This window comes from Sphaeramia orbicularis, chromosome 8 (assembly GCF_902148855.1).
Source record: "Sphaeramia orbicularis chromosome 8, fSphaOr1.1, whole genome shotgun sequence".
Classification (NCBI taxonomy): Eukaryota; Metazoa; Chordata; class Actinopteri; order Kurtiformes; family Apogonidae; genus Sphaeramia; species Sphaeramia orbicularis.
In genome coordinates this window covers 44,492,503-44,516,750 of record NC_043964.1, presented here as the reverse complement: position 1 = coordinate 44,516,750, position 24,248 = coordinate 44,492,503, and the positions used below count along the sequence as shown (strand labels likewise).

At 38.7% G+C, this 24,248-nt stretch overlaps 1 protein-coding gene across 3 annotated transcripts in view; it reads left to right on the top strand.

Moving 5' to 3' along the window:
* Positions 1–24,248, top strand: part of pkn1b (protein kinase N1b) — a 62,460-nt gene that overhangs the window by 6,551 nt on the left and 31,661 nt on the right. Inside the window, exon 1 of one of the 3 annotated variants that reach the window (XM_030140218.1) lies at positions 21,178–21,362. The exons of 1 other annotated variant lie outside the window; for it this stretch is intronic. In XM_030140218.1, coding sequence (XP_029996078.1) covers positions 21,264–21,362 — 99 coding nt within the window. In that variant the 5' untranslated portion in view covers positions 21,178–21,263. Of the gene's footprint in view, positions 1–21,177; positions 21,363–24,248 lie in introns of those variants that run through there. One more of the 3 variants, XM_030140217.1, reaches the window with a different exon arrangement.

Sequence of the window (24,248 nt, the reverse complement as noted above, 5' to 3'; positions counted from 1 at the left end):
TGGAAAAACAATATGCGCAAGATGAAAATAATGTAAAAAGATGCAACAAGATAAAAACAATGTGAAAGAAACCCCATGAAAAGACAGCCACAATGAAAAATAACATAAAAGACATGACATCCCCCCGGAAGAGCTGGAGGAGGTGTCTGGGGAGAGGGAAGTCTGGGCATCCCTGCTTAGACTGTTGCCCCTGCGACCCGGCCCCGGATAAGCGGCAGATAATGGATGGATGGATGGATGGACATGACAAATGTAATGTAAAAAATCACAAGACACAGCATAATGAAAAAGATGCAGCAAAATGAAAACTAAATCAGAGTCACTTTTTGTTTTCTTTATAATGACAACGTGAATTTCTGTCCAAGCATCACAGCTTTTCAGATCTAGAGATAGAGCATACAAAACAAGTCTAAAAATAAAAGGATATGCAATTTAGCAATGTGCATGAGCAAAATTAAATGAAACAACATGTGAAAGAGTTTGTGTTTTAACTGATCTAGAGAAACCTAAGGAAAAGAAGAAAAGCAATCACAATAGCAATATTTGTCACAATAAAATATAAGGAATATTATCATAGTTTTGTCACCCAGCCCTACCATAAAGTGTGTGTCCAGCTGCCAGTGCTATGGATAATAGGATTAGGAGACTGAGACTTGGTTGTGTCTCTGACCTCCTACGATGGTGGCATTAGTTCTCTTAGTCACACAGAGGCTCACACACTTCCAAACAGATACACACCACCCCCCCAAACATCCAGTCCTGCATGCCTGAATCCGGGATTACACTGCTGTATCTGCAGAAATCTGTCTCTGTGCAGACACAAGAGCAGACGCCCATATATTTGTTGTGTAACAGTTTTGATAGCACATCTCATCAGTTAAAACAAAGGAAATGTCGAGGTCTGAGTTCCCTCATTACGGTGCAGCCAAGCATTCAATTAGTGCCAGGGAGGAATGCTGATATCTTAAATGCTAATGGAGAGTAAGAATTCACAAAAATGTGAAGTATCCATGGAGCTGGACGATGAGACTCCCGTTGCTTTCATGCCAGTGTAATATCTGCATAACAAGCCTCTTTCCATCGAGCTGACCAGTGTGAACACCAGCTGTTGTAGCTACAGTAAATGGCAGTCATCCACTAGGCTTTCAAGAGGATTATTTATCATTGATACCAAGCCTGGAAATGCAAGAAAACAGGTCACAAGGAGTCTGGTGAGGGACAGCTGAAATGTTAGTTACACTCAGTTTTTTCTAAGCTACATGTGCTTTAGTGCATGGTAGGGCTTTGAGGGATTGTGGTATTACAGGATTGGAGAATGTGTTGCTAAGAAGGACAAGTTAGAAAATGGTGTTTTACGGTGAGTGGACAACATATCCTAATCAAATCTGGAAATGATAATTATCCCAGCATTACTTCAGAGTAGGAAGGGAACTATTTAGGAGCCATGTGTTCGCCTGACAAATGAGCACTGATTGGCAGCTATAGTTTTGTAAAGTCGGTGGGCACTAAGGCTCCGCAGAAATAATAGTGAAATAACTTAGACAGTGGTGAGTGACAATAAAAGAGCTTTGTGAAGACAAGGGAAAACAAAAAGAAACTGTATTCTGAGTCAGTGGAGCAGTGTAACAACCATCAATCAGTTGAGATAAGCAGATGTTATTTTCAAATGGTATTTGACACAGAACTGGGCTGAAAATTAAAATAATTTAGAAAATATTACAAAAAAACTGCTTGGTTTTGGTACCAGCAAACAGTCTATCTCAACTGCTGGTATAATATCCCCTCAGTCATAGCGATGCAAGCTAAATGTATTGTGATGTCTTCTTTACATGGAGTATTCCTCTTTATCCACACCTTTACCTTGGATCATAGCTTCCTAATTTCATTGTACACACAATGACAATAAACGCAATTCTATTCTATTCTATTCTATTCTATTCTATTCTATTCTATTCTATTCTATTCAGTTCTAGAGTTGATTTGCTGCCATACTGCATGAGCGAAGGACAAATGTAGTTTTTCTGCTGTAGGGGCTTGGTTATTTATAAATGTCCTATGCCATGAAGATGCACATATATATTGACACAGCAAGGATTCTGGATCAGCTACTCTGTGATCTGAAGGTGGCATTAAACTAGTATCTGATAGTACCTGACAGTACCTGCTATCATGTTAGAGCAGTGTTTCTCAACGGGGGCAGTACCAACTCCCAGGGGGTGTTGGGACACTGTCAGGGGGTGTTTGGAAGGAGACAGATGAGAGGGGGGCTGTGAGGCACAAATGGGGGGCGTTAGTGTTATTCATAATGTTGTTTTCCTACCAGCATGTTATCTCAATGGCGAATATATGGCTCATGCGCACCCCCCATTTTCCACATCGGGAACCATAGTGTTACTTAGTTACTGCGCCACCGCATACCCCCCCCCCCCGACAGTTTGTTTCAGAACAGGTGATAGGTGTCGGGGGATGACAAGGAGGATAATTATGAGGGAGGCGTAACCTATGGAGCGATATAACATCCACCCCACTCCCCCATCGCCACAAACAAATGTCCCTTTACCTCGGACGGACGGATTTTGATGACATTCCCAGGAAATGTTGGCACAAGGAACAAATGATTAAATTTTGGTGGTGATCGGGGGGGTGTGCTGATCTGCCTTGGCGGAGGTCTACGCTCTCCGAGGCCTTTTCTAGTTTTCAAATGCTATTTCTCAGCTTCCCTGGTGGCTGACAGGACCAGACTGATTTACGGTAGACTTGCGTCTCTATGACAACACCACGCCAACCGGCAAAGTTTTGCTGTGAGAAGTAAGATCTGTCCTTTTTCCTGAAGAAAAGGACAGAAGAGAAGAAGAAAGCTAAATGGAGAGTGATAGATCATGGGTAAAAACACGGGTAGAAGTGTGCTGCTGACGTGCCATTTATCAGCTGGTTGGCTCAACGGACCGATCAGAGCCTGATGAGCTGATAAATGACACGTCAGCAGCACATCAGATGACGCTTCTGAGGAAGACTGGAGTCACAGTTGAAACTGTCAAGCAGGTAACATCTAAAAACTACACCTTGTCTGAACAAAAGGAAAAAAATATATAATTTCATTAACAGAAGACAAAATGAATGTCATTAGCCTAATTTTTTTCTCTATATTCAAGTTTTGTTACATACACGGCACACTGCATTTTGGGCAAACAGGGCTGCTGTGGCCACCACGAACATAATGTAAACCGAGCTTTAAAAATTTGAAATCATCATCAATCATCATCCAAAGCCTCAGCCATGCTGCTCTGTTTTCCTCTGTTACACTACACAGTGTGCAGGCATGCCTCAATACTAACATGCTGAAGACCCAATGAATCGACTGCCGAATTCATTGCCAACTCTTTTAAGAATCGATTTGGATTGATTTAATCGATTCGTTGTTGCTGCACTTAAAAAAACTTTTAGGTTCTGGTCCACATGACCATATTGCAGGGATTAAAGTTCTCCGTCACCACAACGGATTTCCGTCAAATGGAAAAACTGAGGGGGGAAAAAGTCATACTGAAGTAACTTCCCCACGTGTTTCGCGGAGTCCAGTCGGCACTGCGATCCTGTCCTGGGTCTGCTGTCCTGAATCTGCAGGTGTTTAACACAGGCACGCCACGCACAGGGGGCTGATAGGTTTAACAGTGATGATAATAAGATGACTTCTTTATTTTTATGTTTGGAGGAGTAATTGATGACTATTTATCTTTGGAAGGAAACGCTGCTCATTATGTGCCTCAGAAACACATGGAAAAGTTCAGCTTTACCAAAGTTCAGCCTCCAGACGCTAACTTTAGTTTAGTGCTAACAAGTAGCTTTCATTATGAAAGAACCACAGCGAAAAGGGAAGAAGACAGAACTGATCTACATGCACCTTCATGTCTGTGTTAACAGCTTATCTCCTCTTGCCGGTATATGACTAGTGTGTGTGTTTGTGTTTGTGTGTATGTGCCCTTCCCGTGTGTGCGGCTGTGCGCGCCACGGCCTTATGCGGTTACGCACCCGACTGCATAAGTGCTTTATTTTGACCCGTTTAGCATCTTATTTCTATCTGTGTGGTACAGTACGAAGATAAAATTGAATGAATGAGTAACACCCTTGGTATTTGCAAAGCCACTGTATTTTAAATACCCTCAGAGAGTATCTGTAACAGAATATAATTTCTGTTTCAGTTGACGTAATTTCTTCCAATCAAAAGAGAACATGATATTGGTGGGAGAGGGTTGTGGACGCAGGTTTGATGACGTACAGATTATTTTGGCTAGCATATACGACATCATGGACACATTTGTAGAGGAAGGTGTTGAAGTGGTAACTATTGAGAGATGCGTGAAAAATAGATGGAGGTGGGCATGGCTTGATGAGAAGGGAGACGATGGAACTCCAATTAGATCATGGTGCAAAAAAATGAAGCAGCCTCACTCATTTTTTGCAGTAAGGTTTTCTTCTAGTTATTATTTTCACTTGCTTCAAAGGTTTTCATACCCTTTAAAATTAACCAGAGAGCACCAAAATTGACCTGAAGCTTTAAAAATTTTCTGGGGGAGGACCCCCAGACCCCCCACCAATACCACTCATGACATTTTTTCTATCCATGTTACTAATTTTCTACACCTGTACACTCTCCCATTCAGTGTGTTTTACAGTACTGCCAAATTTGACTATATAAACTTGTACGCTATAGCAGTATTGTATTGCATCATTTTTAATAGTGGCCAATGATTTTGACCAGAAGAAAATTTTCAGTCAGATGAAAAATTTTTGCTCTAATCCCTGCCATATTGTAAGCAAAGAGCTGACTATGGTTTGAGTTATTAACCATTGTCATATGTGTTCTGAAGAATCAATATATGAGACATTATACTTTTCATAAACAGGGGAATCATAAGTTACTAAATAAAAAACCTATAAAGTAAGTAGCCTATTCTGGAGACTAAACTCCATTCTCTTAAATAGTGTCATTCTGGTATCATCCATGGTATCTTAAATGGTATTTGGAGTTATTGCATGTAATGGAATAACATTGTGTAAATATTTATGTTGTTGCATTAGGAGGAATGCTTCAATATTTAAGTTCCCATTTTGCCACCGAAAGGTTGCACACATATCAGCAGAACACTCAGCACTTATACATGTTTTTGGAGTAGAAACTGAAGCAGCCAGAGAAAGAACCTAGGCTGTGTGACTTGGTTGTGGTTACACCTGAGGCATCTGAGATGAGTTATCCTGCCACCGTGCCAAGGTCATGTGATAGCCTGTGTGTTGTGCCGTGGGAGTGGTGTTGGGTTTACAAGGGAACACAGATCTGAAGCATTATGGGAGTAGCAGTGTGCACAGCCATAATCCTACCCTCAACAGTAGGCTGTAAGTTGTGTCAGCCTAGAGGCCTTAAAGGCGAGACAGTGCGGGTAGAAGCACAGGTATTATTACCTGCATGAGAAGTAGAGATCGGTAGTAGCAGGGCACCCAAACAACAGGCCTACTCGCCAAAATGTTACCCAAACTGCAGCTATTGTTGAAAAGTAAAAGTCTCTAAGGCTGAAGCATTGCTGAAGTAGTGGGACACTGAAGCTTATATAGGTGCTGCTGGGAGTCTGGTTTTTTTTACTCACCTCCGACAATGGTGGTAACTGAAGGAGTGTAAATAGTCAGTGAATCATACACATCATCAACAAAAGACAAGGAGGGAGACAGTCCTGTCATTTCTTTGCTAAATGGTCATTTTATGACTTAATAATGCATAATCTTTTCAGTCTAGTACAGGGTTATCAAAATTAATTTTAGTTCAGGGGCCATGTACAGCTCAATATGATGTCAAATGGGACCAGTAAAATAATAACAGTGAAAAAACTTAAATTACATTACGAAAGTGTTTACATCTCCAAAGTTTTCTTAAAAATCTGAATAACATCGACAACCTAAAATATCTTAAGACAAATAAATGCATTTTTAACAATATTATTCCTCAGTTTATTATTTACACTTGTATATTACAACTTGCAGATCACCGTGTATCTAAAAATACACAAAACATTTAGGAGCAGGCAGAATATTGTTAAAATTACACTTGGTTCTCTAAAGACATTTCAGATTGTTCATATTTGTTCAGGTTATTCATATTTTTGTGAAAGGATAGTTTGTAAATGTAGACATTTTCATATACTTTTACTTTTTTTTTGCACTAAATCAAGACAAAAATGTTATTATGATAGTATTTTACTAATCTGATCCACTTGAGATTGAAGTGGTCTGTATGTGGAACTGAAGTAAAATAATTTTGACAACTTTGATTGTTAATATATTCAGTGTAATTTTTGCATGTCACAAATTCATTCCAGGGGCGGGATTAGACCCTTTGGTGGGCTGGTTTTGACCCACGTGCCGTATGTTTGACACCTGTGATCTAGTACTTTTCATAAATACGTCTTGATCCTTGTCTTCCAGTAGTCACTGACCTGTTCACATGCCCCTTCATTGGGATCTTACAACAGAACTGGGCTTCCTCAGTCCACTGCAAATCAGCTGCAACTTTGTGCTGGGTGACATTCTGCCATTACCATTATGCTAGGCACTATAGTTATTTTGAGTCAAGCCCACATGCACTCATGTTGCCAGAACTGCTCCTCCCAAAAGTCCCAAAAGATCCAATGTTTGCCCCTGTGTATGTAAAAATGGCAGGAAATTACAGTGCCCTGATATATAAGGACATTTCTGAGGCTTTTTGTTTCTATTTAATCTGTACGTATGTGATCTGTTTATAGACTGCTGCAGAACCAAGTATTAAACCTTGGACATTAGCATTTTGAAACTCATATTAGTGGGTTTTTTATGTTGTATTTTTGGTCTGATATTATCATGTTTTTCTTTACAACAGATATACAGAGGTTAATATCATTAAACATCAGCAACAAAAAAATAAATCTACCCACTAGTCCGCCATTTACATGCTCTTGTTAAGCACTCTTAACAAGATGAAAAGTTTTATGTACAAGGATTAAATAACAGCAGTTATTGGTATTGTATCGTTGCCATAATTTTTCAGTTCGAGGACACTGGTTGTGATCAAACCTAAAAACTACTGGTTATACAAGATGAGATGCTGCTTTCTGTGAACTGCTATAACCTTAAAGCACATTCCCTTTGCTAATGGGGTCTTCTTATTAGCCATTACACTGTAATTAAAATAGCGCAGATCTGTAAACATTTGTGCCTCTGTTCCTGTGTTTATGGATGCCATACTATCATAATCAGAGGCTTCAGTAAAGGGGGATGATGATCTGCATTATAAAATGGACCTCTTATCCCCCTTAGCCCTTCTGCCATAATCATTTTTAATCTGCTTTCCATGTCCATTACCATCATGCCTGCTCACCCATCCCATTACATACTGTTTGTTTTCCCACTTCCTGTGTCCCCTCCTGACTTCAGCAGGTTTACAGAGCAAAATTCAAGTAGAATAAAGTACCCTAAAGCATGTCATGTGACAAGATATCTATCCATCATCCATGCACATCATTAATAACCACAGATGTGCATGGGTGTGCTTTTCTGGTAAAATCCCTGCATGATTTATGCAACATCTGAGTTTGGATTTGTCCCAGAAAGTGGGGGTTATGGTAGTGAATCAAATCCTGTAGCAGTGTAACTCATTCATGTTTCGGGCTGGTGGATTTCTATGAGATGTCAGGGCTGTAAGATGTTAAATTATGGAACATCCATGAGACAAGGCAACACTGGAAAATCTATGTTTAGTGTATCATGGTGCAGCAAGTCTTGTCTTTCTTCTAACTGCTCTACTGGAAAATTACAAGCTTTAAACTTGTGCTTTCCTTGCTGTGGATATGGCTTACATGTATGTGTATGTTTATGTGTAGCAAGAAAAAGAGGAAATAATTTAGCATGTCACCATGTAAAGACTGAGTGTTTTTCACATGAATCCTGAGATGACTGGAGGTCTGCAGCTATGCCCCACATCAGACTGAGACCTCATTCTCATATCATAGCATATTGTACTAGCCTGACACAAGCTAACAACAGCATAATTTTACATTTTTGATTAGGGAAACACATAATGACTCACAATACAATACAGTGACTACCATACCATCAGAGACAATCATCTACAAAATGTCATAATGTCAAGTGGCAATAACCATGACTTGAATGTGACGTGACTGAGAAAGTGTCTTAAAGTGTAATACCACTGATGGCCACTAGATTCTGACTTTAAAAAATATTGAATTTCATAGGCTTAAATTGACCTTCTCTCTAAAGTACTAGGTTACTAATATTTTCTTGTCTTATTTGATTTATTTGGACCCTAGTCTGGCTTGCTGCTTGACTTCTGCTGGAATAAAGGTAAATATTTCCATTGCACAGTGGCAAGACCGTCATTCTGCTGCCTTCCTCAATGTTTGCCTTATTGCTTTGGAAACCCCTCTCTCTATGTGAAAGAACAACTACCTGTGAGCTGTAATTAGACCCAGAAAAGTCACAGTTTTTTTTTTTCATTTTTATATAAAGACACCCTTCTTCATGTGTACATGTTCCACCAAAACAACTATCTCCGTAATTTGTTTGGTCTATCCGAGACTATTTGGACCATATAAAAAATTTACTGATGATTGAGATCATTTTAAAAATTATTTGTTTAAGACCAACAGTTGTGCTTTTGAAGCTTCTGTTTATTTGATAAAACTTATTTTTTCCTGACAGATTACTTTGCTCTGTTGTAGTTGTGGTGAATAAGTTAAACCAACAAGACTGCCAAGAGATTTTGTTTCACAAGTGGTTAATGAAACTTAATTTTTTTTTAACCTGTCACCTTCAGCTCTACTCATTTGTCCAAATATGGTCATTTCATGGTCCAAGAAACCAAAATGGCAACAGTCACAATGAGAGCTCAAGGCCTCAAAATGCAGTCTAAAAACCAAAGGTGGTTACAGTCATTTGTGTGTCTGAAGAAGAGAAAACACCCCTAAAAAGGCTAAAACTGGGAGTTATGGAACGGTGAAGTGGTGCAGTGGCTGGCACTATCACCTCACAGTAAGAACAACCTGGGTTCTATTCCAGTGACGACTGGTGTGGGCCTTTCTGTGTGCAGTTTGCATGTTCTCCCCATGTCTGCGTGGGCTTTGTCTGGGTACTCCAGTTTCCTTCCACTTGTATATGTATTTGAATGGAAACACTGTACTCACTCCATGGTGACCTGATGAAACAGTGTAAAAAAAAAAGCGTATTGGCTTATCTTGATGCCTTTTTAATACTCAGATTCTAGTGAAGTCAAATGTAAAAGGCTGATATTTAGTGCCAGTGTATTGATAATGAATCATAATACTCTCCTGTATTCTTCTATTAATATTTTGTCTCAGCAGCATAAGGTTATACTCATTTATCTGTTCATGAGATCATGTTCAACTCCTAAAATAGCTGTTTACTGTTTTTATATGTGTTTTTTTTTTTTCATGAGCTTTCCAATACACAGTTCTTACAGATAAAATCCAGTGCTGGCAGTGCTTGGACCATGACGTTCACCTCTGAGTAACACCCCTCTCCAGTTTGACTATTATAGGTCAACAGCTTTGTTTGCTGCCTTGTTATTATGCAGGTGATGCTTGCTGGAGCGTTTACAGAAAAGCGGGCTGTGTCGGTTGGAGTTTACCTCTGAGCTGGTCAGTGCCTGCTTTATGTTTTTTAACTTGAATACATCAGCCTTATTTGTTGCTTCCAAAGATTCTCAAGCATTTGTCTTCTGAAAACCCATAGTTTTGGATTGTTTCAGTACCCTTCACCTGTCTCTTTTTCTTAAGCTTCCTGTTACATGCATGACAGAAGCAAATTATGTGCACTCTAAGCTTTTCTCACTGGGGCTTTATTGCTCCGTGTTCCTCAGAATCCTGAACACAGAGAGACTGTTGCAGCAGAGTTCACAATAGACAAAGCCGGGAACACAAACACATAAGCGTTTACTGAAGTCTCTTGAGAAGATAGACTCTCTCACAAAGATGCCATTCATGCTGATGAGCTCCTCCCCAGCTGTGGAGTGGACACCACTGAAACACACACATACACAGTCTCAGACTCAGATATGCAAACAGATGTGCACTCAGACACAAGACACTTTCTCACCTTAGCTTCACATACAGTGTCCTCTGTTTACTGAGCCTTAGTCCTCACTGAGCCTAGAAAACACAGCAGATATGCATACAACCATGTTGCGGTGTAAAACAGTGAAAGGGGATTTGGCATCAGAATTTCCCTTGGAATATGAGGGATTTTAGGGATTACACAGTCCAAGGTACACCCTGTAAGCTGTTAACTCATTTATACTGGGCCAGACTTAAAATTGTAACACCAGAGTCATAAAAAAGTGCTGCTGCTTTTTACTACAGCCAAGATATTGCACAATATCATTAGAGACAGACTGAAAAAAAGAACATTTTAGAAGCTCTGAAAGGGCAGAGATGGTATGAATTCCACAGCTTTTTCATTCCTTGACACAAACGCCCCACATCCAGTTTGCGACACAGACTCTTTGCAAACATTATTAACTTCATGCCCAATCCAAATCAACAATAATATCAGTCTTTTCATGTTTTTTGTTTTTTTTAATTTGACTTGTACATTGTATCCTGTTACTTTTGGATGAGTTCTTTCCCATTTACATGCTCAGTAGCCCACAGCAATTAACCACTATTCATAGATTAACATGATTAACACTACACTTTTATTTGCAAAGCATTATTTGTGATTTAGAAATTAAAATCAATGTGTGGGTTACATAGTCCTTTTTTTTTCTCAAATTTACTGACATTAACCCCCAGATCTGATGTCAAGGCTCACTCTAAACAGGCTTCCACTTAGTCGTGACTGTAGGTGTTGTGCATGCCATCTCATCATATACTGAGTTTAAGTTTTCTCTTTCAGTAAATATCATTGGTATATTAGGACATAAGCCTCCTGAGTTTGGACCCAAAACATTTTAAAAACTTTAATTTACAATTAACAGTACAACCATCATAGTTCTCAACCAGGAAGTAGGCAGAATAAAATATTGCGAATGAATAATAAGTGAACTGATGGTCCTTTTGCTCCCTTTCATTGTCAGGATTTCCTTGACAGGTGTGACTGACAGTTTGCTCACCAGCTGATTGAGACTTTCAGAACTTTTGTTTGTTTTATATATTGTTTTACAGTTAATAAATTATACTAACCATAAAATGATTTTGCTATGCAAATGTTTATCATTTTACTTAAGCTAACATTAGCTGTGGTTCATTGCCTTTCACTGACTTGTTCAAATATGGTCACTTCTGGCTTCAAAAAGCCAAGATGGTGGAGACCAAAATGGAGAATCGAGCCTTCAAATCCAGTGGGTGACAGTGGCTTTGTCATCCTCTTTATGCAGGCAAGGCAAATTTATATGAATAGCACAATTCATACAATTCACAATTAAAACATAATCAATAAAACATAAATACTAATCAATTGAAATAAAGTAAAGAGTGCAGATAGAACACTTTCAGTTGTTCTATGCACAGTTGAACAGAGCCATTTTCAGCCTGGACTTGAACATTGTCAGAATGGAGGCCTGTCTCATGTCATCAGGAAGATGGTTCCAGTCCTAATTCTGGGCACCAGCAGAAGACCCGTCCCTGAGGTTCTCAGGGTCCAAGATGGTTCACATGGGACCAACATGTCAGAGATGTACTTTGGTGCTAGACCAAGGAGAGACAGAGCAGAGCTGTTTTAAAGTCTACTCTCTGAGCAATAGGAAGCCAGTGCAGAGACCTGAACACAAGACTAATATGGTTGTACTTCCTGGTTCTAGTCAGGACCCAAGCAGCAGCATTCTGGATGTACTGCAGGTGTCTTACAGTTAACTAAATGAGTGAACTGGGGTAATAAACTCCTCAGCACAGATTTTAGAAATCTAGTGGGCAACTCGTCAAGGCAATATGTGGCTGAACTCAAACTGGAGATGGTCTCTTGGACTGTTTTTTCAGTGACAGGTGTGAAGTGTGTCAGCTCTAGGTGTCTGGAAGGCTGCAGTTTTAACTGTGTTGTGGGATTAATTTGGGTTTAATGCCCTGAATCTTGTCATTAATGAATACTCCAAACTCATTGCACTTAGATGTGGAAACTAGTTCTGAAAGCAATGGAGCAGGAGGGTTTGTTAACCTGTTAACTGTGGCAAAGAGGACACGAGAGTTGTTACTGCACTTTGCAATAATTTCAGAAAAATACCTCTCCCTTGTTCTATGCAAAATTTGGTTGAACACACACAACTGTTCTTTGTAAATCTCAAAATGAACCTGAAGCATGGACTTGCGCCATTTCCGTTCAGTCCTTCGGCATTCCTTTTTCTGTGCCCTGAATGAGTCATCATTTCTCCATGGCGCCTTTTACCTATTTCTAACCATTTTAACCTTAACAGAAGCAACGGTGTCCAGAATATTTAGAAGACAAGAAGAGTATGAGTTCAACCGAGTGTCAACATTAGAACATGAGTAATTTTCAAACCTAATCATCTCCATAAACAGTGTGCCTGTGCTGTCATTAATGTTTCTCCTCTGAACAAGTGCAGGTCCAGCCATTGGTTTGGGAATGACTGACAGTTTACAGTCTATCATCACACTTCTAACTCTGCACAGCAAGTTAATATGATGCAATTTTGCTTTACCCTGTACAAACATTAATAAATATTTGGTGATAAATATATTTTATTTTTCTATTGATATTTCATGTTGTCAGTAAGCACAAAATATATAATGCACAAAAAAATCTAGAAAAAATACAGTGATTTTGAGGAAAGTTGTGATAGTTATCACACTGAACTGTGCCATTGTTGATGTCCCACTCACCCACATAGTGTCAGCTCAGCCTACTCCCTGACTGTAATGTTGTCCTGAACTTAACTCTGCAGTCTTCCATGAACTTCCCTCTGCTTTGCTGTGTTGACATAATGAGGGACAACATTTCCTCCCGTTGGTGCTCTCTACATCCAGCTGACAGTGTCTTACAATGCTGTTTTATTCATTACCATCCAGTTACAGTGCATTAGTTGTGCTGTGTGTGTGTATGAGTAAGTGTGTGTGTGCATGTGTGTGTGTTTATTTAGTGGCCATTTCTTAAATTTATTTTCAAGTTGTGAAGGCATTTGTGTGTGTTAGTTGGTATGTTTTGAGAGATTAGTTGCAATTCACTGTTCATTACCCCAACCAAGGTTATAATAGTTTTGGATTTTTAATTATAGTTTAGTTTTAATTTGTTTTGACTTTTTATTTCTCTGATTCAGTTAGTTTTAATTAGTTTTTAGAGCAGGTTTGCTAGTTTTTATTAGTTATTGTTTTTTTCTGAATGCTTAGTTTTAGTTTAGTTTAGTTTTAGTATTAGTTTTAGTTATTTCATATATTTTATCTTCCTCACCATCCTATTCAAAGAAATTAGTGAGGCGCGGATCAGTGGGTTACCCTGGACACTTTATTTGGGGGTCGGGTTAGGGTGGCTCATTGACTGAGCAGAGACACAAACACACGTAAAGTACAATGTATAAATTCCCTATAGCAATTTGGGCGGGGGGGGGTGCGATCCATACACAACATCACTTACGTGAAAACAATGCGAAGATGTGCAAAGCGTGAGAGTAGATGCACAAAGCAGCCAGCAGTAAACCAGACAGAAACATATATAAACCAGCCAACCAGCAGTAAACCAGACAGAAACATACATACATATATAAACCAACCAACCAGCAGTAAACCAGATAGAAACATATATAAACCAGCTAACCAGCAGTAAACCACATACAAACATATATAAACCAGCTAACCAACAGTAAACCAGATAGAAACATATATAAACCAGCTAGCCAGCAGTGAACAGCATACAAACATATATAAACCAGCAGTAAACCGCATATAAACATATATAAACCAGCTAACCAACAGTAAACCACATACAAACATATATAAACCATATAGAAACATATATAAACCACTTATAAACATATATAACCCAGTTCATCAGTAGTAAACCACACACCTTAGCAGATATATCATATCTTAATCATCTACAGTTCCATTATTAGCCAGCTTTGCTTCATTTCACTTCAGCTAGCTGTAGGTAGCAACATCAAGTATTTTTTAACATTATAACAGGTTACATACCTCTGTAATTGGATTACTTTTCATCCTCCTCTTTTCTTCTCTTCTAAACTGTGCAGCTAAGGGTTTGGAAGGCCTTTTCATGGTGATAAACTCTCCAGTCTTTACCTGGATGCTAGTTCAACACCTGTCTGACGCTGTCCTTTAGCTCTGCTGTCTGTGTCACTCACGCACACACGCAGTGAGAAAAAAAAAACCCAGACCCATGTATCACTAAAGTAAATCCCATATATGACTCTGCTGCTTTGTCCCAGCTTTAGTCTGTATGTTCCAGGTAGAGTGGGGATGAGAAGACGACTGTAAACCACAAGTGACCAGACATGACAGACTGTGTAGTGTCGTATGGTGCCGCTAGCTAAAATTACTGGAGCGAAATAAATCAATTTGATATCAATCCAACATTGACAAAGACGAAAACGAAGGGAATTTTATCCATAATTTTATACGTTCTAGTTAGTTTTGTAAACGCACAATACAGTTTCGGTTAGTTATCTTTTTTTTTCGTTTAATTAGAGTTTTTATTTATTTATTTCAGTCAATGAAAATGTTTTTTCAATTTTAGTTTTCGTCATTTTGTTCGTTTTCGTTAACGATTATAACCTTGACCCCAACCCAGCCCGACCCTCACAAGCACCCTTCCTCTGTTAACCCAAATCCCATCCCCTCCCTGCTGCTGAGGCTCTTTGTAGATATCAGGATGGGAATAGAATCTAAACTTCCTTTTTTTGTCTCCTCACTGTCTTTTTCAGAGTTGCACAAACACATATATTCTCCAGTCCTTATACTGTGACCTTGTATAATACTGTTTGATCCTCATCTTCTAACAAATATATTTTCATCACCAGTAACTTCCTGGAATTTCAATCCACAACATCACTGGTTTAGGATGCATTTATTCAATCATTTTTGGCCAACAAATAGGTCAAACGTGCACTCATAGATCCATCATTATTATAGTAGTGTGTTGTTTCCAGGTCCCAGGAAGCTAGTGAATCAATGACTTATAAAACCCCACAGTTAGGACCATACCCCTGCTGCCTCTACCCTAAAAAATGGACATAACCTCTATTTATAGGCACAGCCAGATGAGCTGACAGTCCATTAAAACTAAATCAAATGGATAGCTTTCTGTCACCCACATTGGGTCCAGGTCATCTTACCAGAACTGTGTGACAGAGGAGATGCGTGATGGGTTGGCAATAAGTGGGAGCTACATGAAGAGAGATGTAATGAGGGGAAAATAAGCAGGGGCAGGCAGAAGGAGACTCAAGACACTATGACAGACAGAAATCTGTTTGGTTTGCTTTCCAGTAGTGCCCCATCAGCATGCTGTAAAAACAGTTAAAAACAGAAAACAGGTTCATTATAACCATAAAGACCTGCCAGCAGCAGGCTATAGCTCTGCGTGGAAGTCAGTATGGCTGCATGGTTTTACACAATCCTGCCAAGTTTCACATGACTGAATGTGTCATGAAGTACAAGGCCAACACTACAGATTGTTCATGTAGCTTAAGTCATTCGTGTCTCTAGTGATTGTGAAATGTAAACGGAGTGTTGCCAAAGTGGGTGTTACTGTATTCACTAACAAGCAGCTTTAAGGGCAGGCCAAAGGTATAGCAAAATGTGTTTATTTTCTTTTTTTTTTGTTTATTTTCATACACCATAAGACATTTAAAATTTCCATCACCTGCTATATTTACATTGTGTTTGCAGACATGTCAAGATAAAACACACTGGAATTACACTGTTAAAAATTACTGTTAAATATGCAGTGAGTAGCATGACAGATCATGGTTACCAGTTGTCATAGTTACGCAATATGCTTCAACACTTTTGAGCAGTCTGAGATAGAAACCAAGCAAAAAAAGAAAAAAATGAAGGATCCATCTTAGAATGTGTTTGTTGTTCTTCTAGGTTCAACTGAACTGGCTTTGTTCTTTTGAAAACGTTTTGTCTCTCATCCAAGAGACTTCTTCAGTTCTAATAACTGGTCTGGGAAATTGGACTTAAACCTGGGGGGGGGGGGGGGGGGGGTCTGTGTAGGTGTTAATCCATATGCTAATGAGTTTATAAATCCAGTTTCCCCCACCAGTTATTAGAACTTAAGAAGTCTCTTGTAAGAGAGACAAAACATTTTCAAAAGAGCGAAACCAGTTCAGGTGAACCTAGAACTACCAAAAAGAATGACAGCCTGGGCAAATGAGAACCTACACAGAGATCCTTCCTAGAAATGTCTTGAAATAATCCAAAAAATCATAGAGTAACATCGGCAGAACTTTCCCATATGCAAATGAAACCTATTAAATATGTAATTAGATATAAGGACAAATTATATCTAGAATGTCTTAGAAATTAGTTTAATTGAATATACTGACATGAATGTATAGTCAGTACTATATATTTCAGTCAGTGCTATATATATATATATATATATATATATATATATATATATATATATATATATATATATATATATATATATATATATATATATATATGCGACTAACACAGAAGCATTTGCTTAGTGTTTGACTGAGGTACCAACACCCACTATAATAAAATACAATGTTCCAATGCATATGTATAAAGAAAAGAAGCATTCTATACCTGTGTAGAAGAAAGAGGGCCAACTCCGGGTTTGTTTCGATTCCTTTTAACTCCCTTAGTTCTCTCCATTGGTTCAAAGCAATGCAGAGCTGGCATGTGCAAAGCAGGGGGCCGGGGGGTCTTGAGCCCCTGCCGCTTTGATCATCTGCCTACAAGTGCCCTTTTTACTCGTTTTTTTTTTTTTTGCGCAAAAAACTGCATGACTAAAATTTTCATGACTAAAATTTTGATCAATGATAATAAATGTTAAGAGTGGTTTAATTTGGCTGTCACTTGACCTGGTCATGGTGCCCTTTCATCTCTGTCACGCCATGCCCCTTCCTCCTCTGCAACCTTGCCTACAACACACACACACGCACGTGCGCACATGTAATGCGGTCTGAATGAACGAGGAGGAGGGAAGCTCCGCGATTCAAGGTATCAAATTGCATAAAAAGAAAACACATCCAAGTCTTCTTCTCATCCAATACCTAAATCTGGCCCTTTTGGTGTACAAGAGTCATAAAACTTATGTAAAATCCCCCGACTCTTTCATTAGTGCCAACACTTTGACATTTCTGGTTTTGTTTCAGAAACTGCTGGATCGATTATCGTAATATCCGTGTTTGCCTCAAACATCTTGAGTGAATCTTATTTGAAATAACCACAAACCTCCACAAATATTCCATCAACCTGGTCAATATTAATTGATACAGCTATAAATACTACAATACAAACTTTATTATTATCATGTAATGTTAAATGGTTTGGCTTGGGTTAACACTTCCTCTACATGGTTATTTCTTAACTGTGGAAAACCTAAATATCATCGTAAATATGTCCTATAATGAAAAGAAACTAAATATTCAATGTGTCACTGTAAAAGTAGGTGTAAAACCAGATGGAAAATGAAGGTATTTCTAGTTATTAACATTTACTGTCATACTTTTATACATAATTTAACATCTGTTTTTAAGAATTTGTCTTGGACTTACACTGCAAAAATCAAAATCTTACCAAGTGTATTATTCTCATTTACTAGTCACACTCTGGTGAATTGAGCAAAAAAAAAAAAAATCTTGAATTAAGCAAAAAAATCTGCCAATGGAACAAGTGAAAATTATCTTTCTAAGATTTCTTGAAATGAGATTTTCAAGATCTATTGTCTGAAACCAAGTTCTTATATCTCACTGAAAAGTTACTCTTTAGGGGATTTTGTCTTATTTTAAGTGTGATGAGATATTTTGACTAGAAATGAGAAAAATACACCTGGTAAGATTTAGATTTTTGCAGGGTATTAACACACAAAAACTTCTACACATTACATCTTTATTTCCACTTATATATAGACTGAACATCAAAAGAAACTTATCACATATTCTATGTGATGCCATTTCACGCCATTTTATTAAATATGAAAACAAATTCTTTCTTGTTCTTAAAAAAACATTTAATTAACAAACAAAATACAACAAACAACAAAACAGTGGATGAGTATCCAGAGGATAATGTAAAATATGACAAAGGGTAGTTCAACAAAGTTCACATTTAGCAACAACCAACATTATTAATCCACAGCAAGTCAAAGATCTCAATCCCATTGAATATCTGTGGGATATTCTTGGTAGATCCGTGTATGCTAGGCGTCCAGCACCTGGCAACCGCCAGATGCTCATACAGGCCCTTCAGGAAGAGTGGGACAACATCCCCCAGATAGGATGAGGAGGTGAATCCAGAGTATGCACAGAAGGTGCACAGCCTGTGTAAGGGCTCAGGGAGGACACACCCAGTACTGAGAACACTGATCTGGAGCATTTGGTCAATCTTTGACTTGCTGTGGATTAATAATGTTGCTTGTTGCTAAATGTGAACTTTGTAATTGGTGGTTATTCGTTTTCATATGCCCTTTTGGAAGTTTGAGCCCCTGCCCCTTTATAGCTCTCTGAACGGCCCTGATGCAGAGGTTTACCAGTGTTTTAGCTGTGCTCTATCACTCTCGCGTTTAGCTTTCTTCAGTTCCTCCAGGAATTTGCGATGTTGCGATCGCAACTATTAATGCAAATTCAACCAATCACCGCGAATTCTGCAAGGCGCTGCAATTTCATCCAATCACCGCAAATTTTCCGCAAATTTGGCCAATCACCATAGCCCCCTTTTGCCCACTCTCTCTACATGACATGTACGTCAACACATTCACTTCCTTGTTGATGATTAAGAAGATGAAGACATGTGTGACACATAACGCCTACATTTACAAATATCACTGCTAAAGTTTGTGCAAGTCAGTTTCTAGATGTGTTGCATGACAGTGGAGGTAAACTATTCTGTGGTGGAGCACAAATGAAAGTGGACACTCCACAGACACTTTTCAACCGCAAAACATGCAAGGAGAACGACTGAATCTGGAAGAGGACAGATGAGACAAGTCCCAATGACAGAGGCTGTTGCATCCAGAACAATAGCAGGAGGTGAAAGGATCAAGGTTAGCGGGGATATACTCTTTAAGGCAATATAAGTGAAGAATAAATAATTTATAGAGGCACGCTTTCCTTTTTGTGTATTGTATTGTGTGTGTGCGTGCGTGAGGGAGTGTGAGCACAAGTCTGTGTGTGGAGTTAAAAAACGAGCTCACAAAAAAATAGTCATTAAACTTGGGGTTGATATTAATGTTTACTCTAATGTGTTAGAAAGCAACCCAAGTTTGGCTGCCCTGTGTGACTGTCTCTCTGTGTGTCTGTATGTGTGCATGTGTATTTTTATGTGCATGTCAGTCTCTGTGTGTGCACGTGTGTCTCTCTGTGCATGTCAGTCTCTGTGTGTGCACGTGTGTCTCTCTGTGCATGTCAGTTTCTGTGTGTGCACGTGTGTCTCTATGTGCATGTCAGTCTCTGTGTGTGCATGTGTGTCTCTATGTGCATGTCAGTCTCTGTGTGTGCATTTGTGTCTCTATGTGTGCATGTAACCCATCTAACCATGTAATGCATCTAACCCTAACCCTAGATATATTACTATATCATTAAGGAAGCAAAAGTCATGTGTTCTGTTGTATAAATGTGAGATGGGGGTGGGATTTAATAAGTTTTCTTCTTCCCACTCCTTTTTGAGCAGTACATATTGAATTTATTTTGTTATTACCAGTGTGCGTGGCAATTGATATTTTGTCTTGATCACCTTCATTTATTAATGTATTTGCTCTGATATTAATTCCTTGTACACAAAAAATGTTTATTTTTTTCTTCTGCTCAAAACAAATAAACGAATGAAAAAAAAAAGCGTGTTTTGTTTAAAATCATTGCTTCCTGGTGCTTTTTAAAGCTAAAAACTCAAAAAAGACTGTTCTAGGTAATTTGCAAATGCCCATATTCCTGTGACTTTAAATCATCGCAACTTTCACCACAATTTTTTGGAAAAGCTGCCGCAAAATCAGGCATTTTAGGCCGCAACAATAAAAAAAAGCCTGCAAAATCCTGGAGGGACTGTTTCTTTTTCTGTCTGCCAGTCCAGCTCCAGTTCCAGTGTCCACCATTATATCAAAATAAATCCAAGAAATCCTTTTCTTTAGGAAAAAGGACAGATCTTACTCCTCACTTGTTCAGCTTATTTCTAACTGCTAAACTCTTCCGGTCGGTGTGGTGTTGTCATATTGACGTAAGTTTTGTTTTAAATCAGTCGAGTCTTGTCTGGCCTGACCAGGGAAGCTGGAAATAGCATTTGGAAGTAACCTGTTTTGCTGCTGATAATCTCATTTTAAATTGCAGACTACAATCAGGCATATATATATAAAAATGAGACTTTTTCAAGATCACATAGAAAGTCCGCAAAGGACATTTAAAAAATCATCCTGTAGACAGCAAAGGGGGAGATTAGCCATTGAGACCAAAACCATTTTCTGTACCAGGCTGTAAACATGTTTCTGCTGTGAGGTTGGGTCTTTGGGGATTGATTCACTTTTGGAGCCATCCTCAAGTGGCCATTTGAGGAACTGCAGTATTTGACCCCTCACACTCATTTCACTTTTGAGCCCTGGAGGTTGCTGCTCAGCCACTTTACATACTGTTGAAATGTGAGAGAAAAGGTAAAATACTTCCATTTGATGGGCAGAAATGTGTGGGGGTGAATATGTTGCTTAGTGAGAACATCACATTGTTTAAATAAGCTGCTGAATATTTGTGATACCTTTGAGCTGAATTATCCAATCTTAAAGCGATTTGAGGGGATTATAAGGGGGAGAATGTGTTAGCAAAGGATCAGTTGCACAAAATAGACTGTATGTATTTCAGATCTACTCTAACCAGGTGAACAGCAGGAGACTGTAACTTTAAGAGCTGTATACAGAATTAACTGGTGATCTTAGTTCCTGATACTGTGGTCAGTAGCTGTTGTGCCTCTGACACAATGACAACAGTTTAATACTACAGCTCATGTTTAGCTTTGACGTTTTATTTTTTGCTGGGGTTAGAGTGGATTTTAAAATGACAGAACAGACCAATGTGTGGGGGTGAGAAACAGTATGGATGCATGGGGGCTGTTATCTCCGCAGCCACCAGTCCATGTCACACAGGGAGAACTGAGAGTCATAGCTGCTCGGTAAGGACTCTGCTTACTACTTATTCACACACAGACACACAGCAGCTTTGTGTTTATCAAAGTGATGCTAAAAAAAAAGCAGCAGCCTCAGTCTTGCATATGCTGACTTTGTGTTATTTCACTTCCTATACCTACTTGTGACAGTGGTGAAGAAGAAGAACTAGACATGTTTTCTGTGTGTGTGTGTGTGTGGGGGGGGGGGGGGGGGGGCTAGTGCATGGTACGCACTGTAAGACGGATAAGTTGAGTTCACTTAAAAAATCTCAGGTAACTGGTTGCCTTAGAAAAATTAAGAGATGAGTAATGAAAACTTGAGTGTATTAAACTTAAATGCTTGATTTGAATGGAATTGCTATTTTAAGTACAACACACTAAATGCCATGTTAATTTAACTTAAAATTTGTTGCAATGTCAATTGCTTTGTATAATCATTAGACTTAATATCATCAATTCATTTTATTCAATTCCAAGTTGATTTAAATTAAAATCTTATGCAATATGAATAGCTTTGTATAATTATTCAACTTAACATATCGTAGCCTGGATGAAAGTTGGGCAGGAAGTTAGCTCACTGTAATTTGTCAGTATAGGAAATGCTTTTATTTTGGCAAGTCATAAAGATTTACAGTGATCACAAGCACTTAAAAATGAACAGTAAACCCATTGTTCTTCCTATGGCTCTCACTCATGGTGCAGCTCTACAAAAATACAAAAACAAACACAAAAGGCCAATAAACATTGCCATACACACATTAAGTCCAAATTAACACGAACACCACAACCCCGCTGAACCCCTGCACATAAAAATAACAAATTTTCAACAACATGCCCAATACCCACAATGCAATGTGGGGATAAAAAGATGTGGTCATGACTAAAACTTGGTGATTTAAATCCATTCAACTTAAACTGTTTTCGTACTTTCGACTATGTCTACAAATTAGTAGAATATACTTAACATTTTATAGTATTGTAATAAAACTTAAATCATTTAAGTATATTGTAATTAAAGCATTTTAGTAAATACAAAGTCCGGGCTTACAGTGCAGCAGACAGTGGGATAGGGAGGCAGAGTTGGCCATCTGCCTCACAGTAAGGGCCCAGAGGGTCAGTGACCCCACACTGCTGACTGCCTCTGAGTCATATCATCCTGTGACCTGTGTCACTCACCGACTGTAGCTGTCACAAACTGGCTGAGGGTCTGCAATTGTTCAACTCTCAGAAGTGGCAACTCAGCTAGATGACCTGCATTTTTTGTGAATTTTATTCAAGCTTCCCTTTCTAGAAAAAAAAAAAAAAAAAAAAAACACAGCGGGTGGATGTCTGCTTTTTTTCCTCTCCTTGTGCCATCTCCATATGGTGTGTTGTTATATTAAGATGAAAATTAGACATGACGACTTAAGTGCAAAAAGGCATACTATTTCATGATATAATTACTAATGATACAAATAATGGAGACAAATAAGATAAGATAATTGTTTGTACGCTTTCTCTCCAGGTTCTCCAGCTCTCTCCCACCATCCAAAGACATGCACTAATCGGTTAATTGGTTAATCTAAAATTGCTCAAAGGTGTGAATGTGAGAGTGATTGGTTGTTTGTCTCTATATGTCGGCCCCACAGTGAACTGGTGACACGTCCAGGGTCTACCCTGCCTTCATCTATAAGTAGCTGGTAAAGGATCCAGCACCCCCAGTGACCCTCTCTAAGACAAAGTGCAGAAAGACAGACAGAAACATTTGAGAGTGAGACAGGAAATATAACACAGAATCTGCTATTTATATTCTTCTGATATTTAGAAGCAACAGACATTTGCTGGAAAAATCTTGTGAAATTTTAGAGTACACTGAAGCTGATTGAAATGTAAAAGTAGATAAAGAAATTACATTTTCAGTAATGTTTTAATGTGTGCTTGTCTTCACATTGAACTGGAGGGATCAGAGATGTATGTGCAGATGGTGTTGTGGGCCGGACATTTCTCAAGAACAGTTCTGGTCTTTCCTGGTAACTACAGATACAACAAGGCCGATGCATTAGAGCTGATTTATTTCATTTTATTTCTGATCATGTAAAAGCGCTGAATGTAGGGTCCAGTACTCAGTCTGACCCTGCTTTTAGACGCCAGTGGAAACACTGTCAACCTTTTATTATACTAAAGTTTAAAAGTTCTGTTTTACTACTTTCATTGCCTAGTGACATTTAGGCAAGATGGATTTTTTTTTTTTTTTTTTTACCTATTTATTTTATCCGAACCTTTTATGTAGCTGTTTTTATTTGCATAGTAGTTTTTATATGATGTATGGATTGAATGGCACTTTTAATGTCGTTGTACTTGTTACAATGACAATAAAGATATTCTATTGTGATGGGATCACCTCAGCTTGCCTCAACTCTGCACAGGTCAGTTTGATACTTGTATGTTGCATCCCCTCTGCAGATATAGTACTCCCTTGCTATAATAAGTTTTTCTCAGTGTATTTCAGACTAATCAGACTACCTGATTCTGTGCGTCGAAGAACAGCATTAATGATGGCTTTGTGCTTCAGAATGGGAATATTTTACCCTTTGACCCCTTTCAGTTAAAGAGTTGGATATATTACTAACCCTAACCCTATCCTGACACACACAGACATGGTCTAACAGTCTGTCAGTCTATTACAACAGCCTGTCTGAGCTTTGAGACTCAGTAGCAGAAACCAGAGTGTCGGCAGAGCTCTCTCTCACTTACAAAATCATCCGTTTGTGTGTGTGTGTGTGTGTGTGTGTGCGTGTGTGTGTGTGTGTGTGTGTGTGTGTGTGTGTGTGTGTAGGTGTGTGTGTGTGTGTGTGTGTGTATACGAAGTGTGTGACGCCTCTGTTTCTATGTGGCAAAGAGCAGAACAGGAAA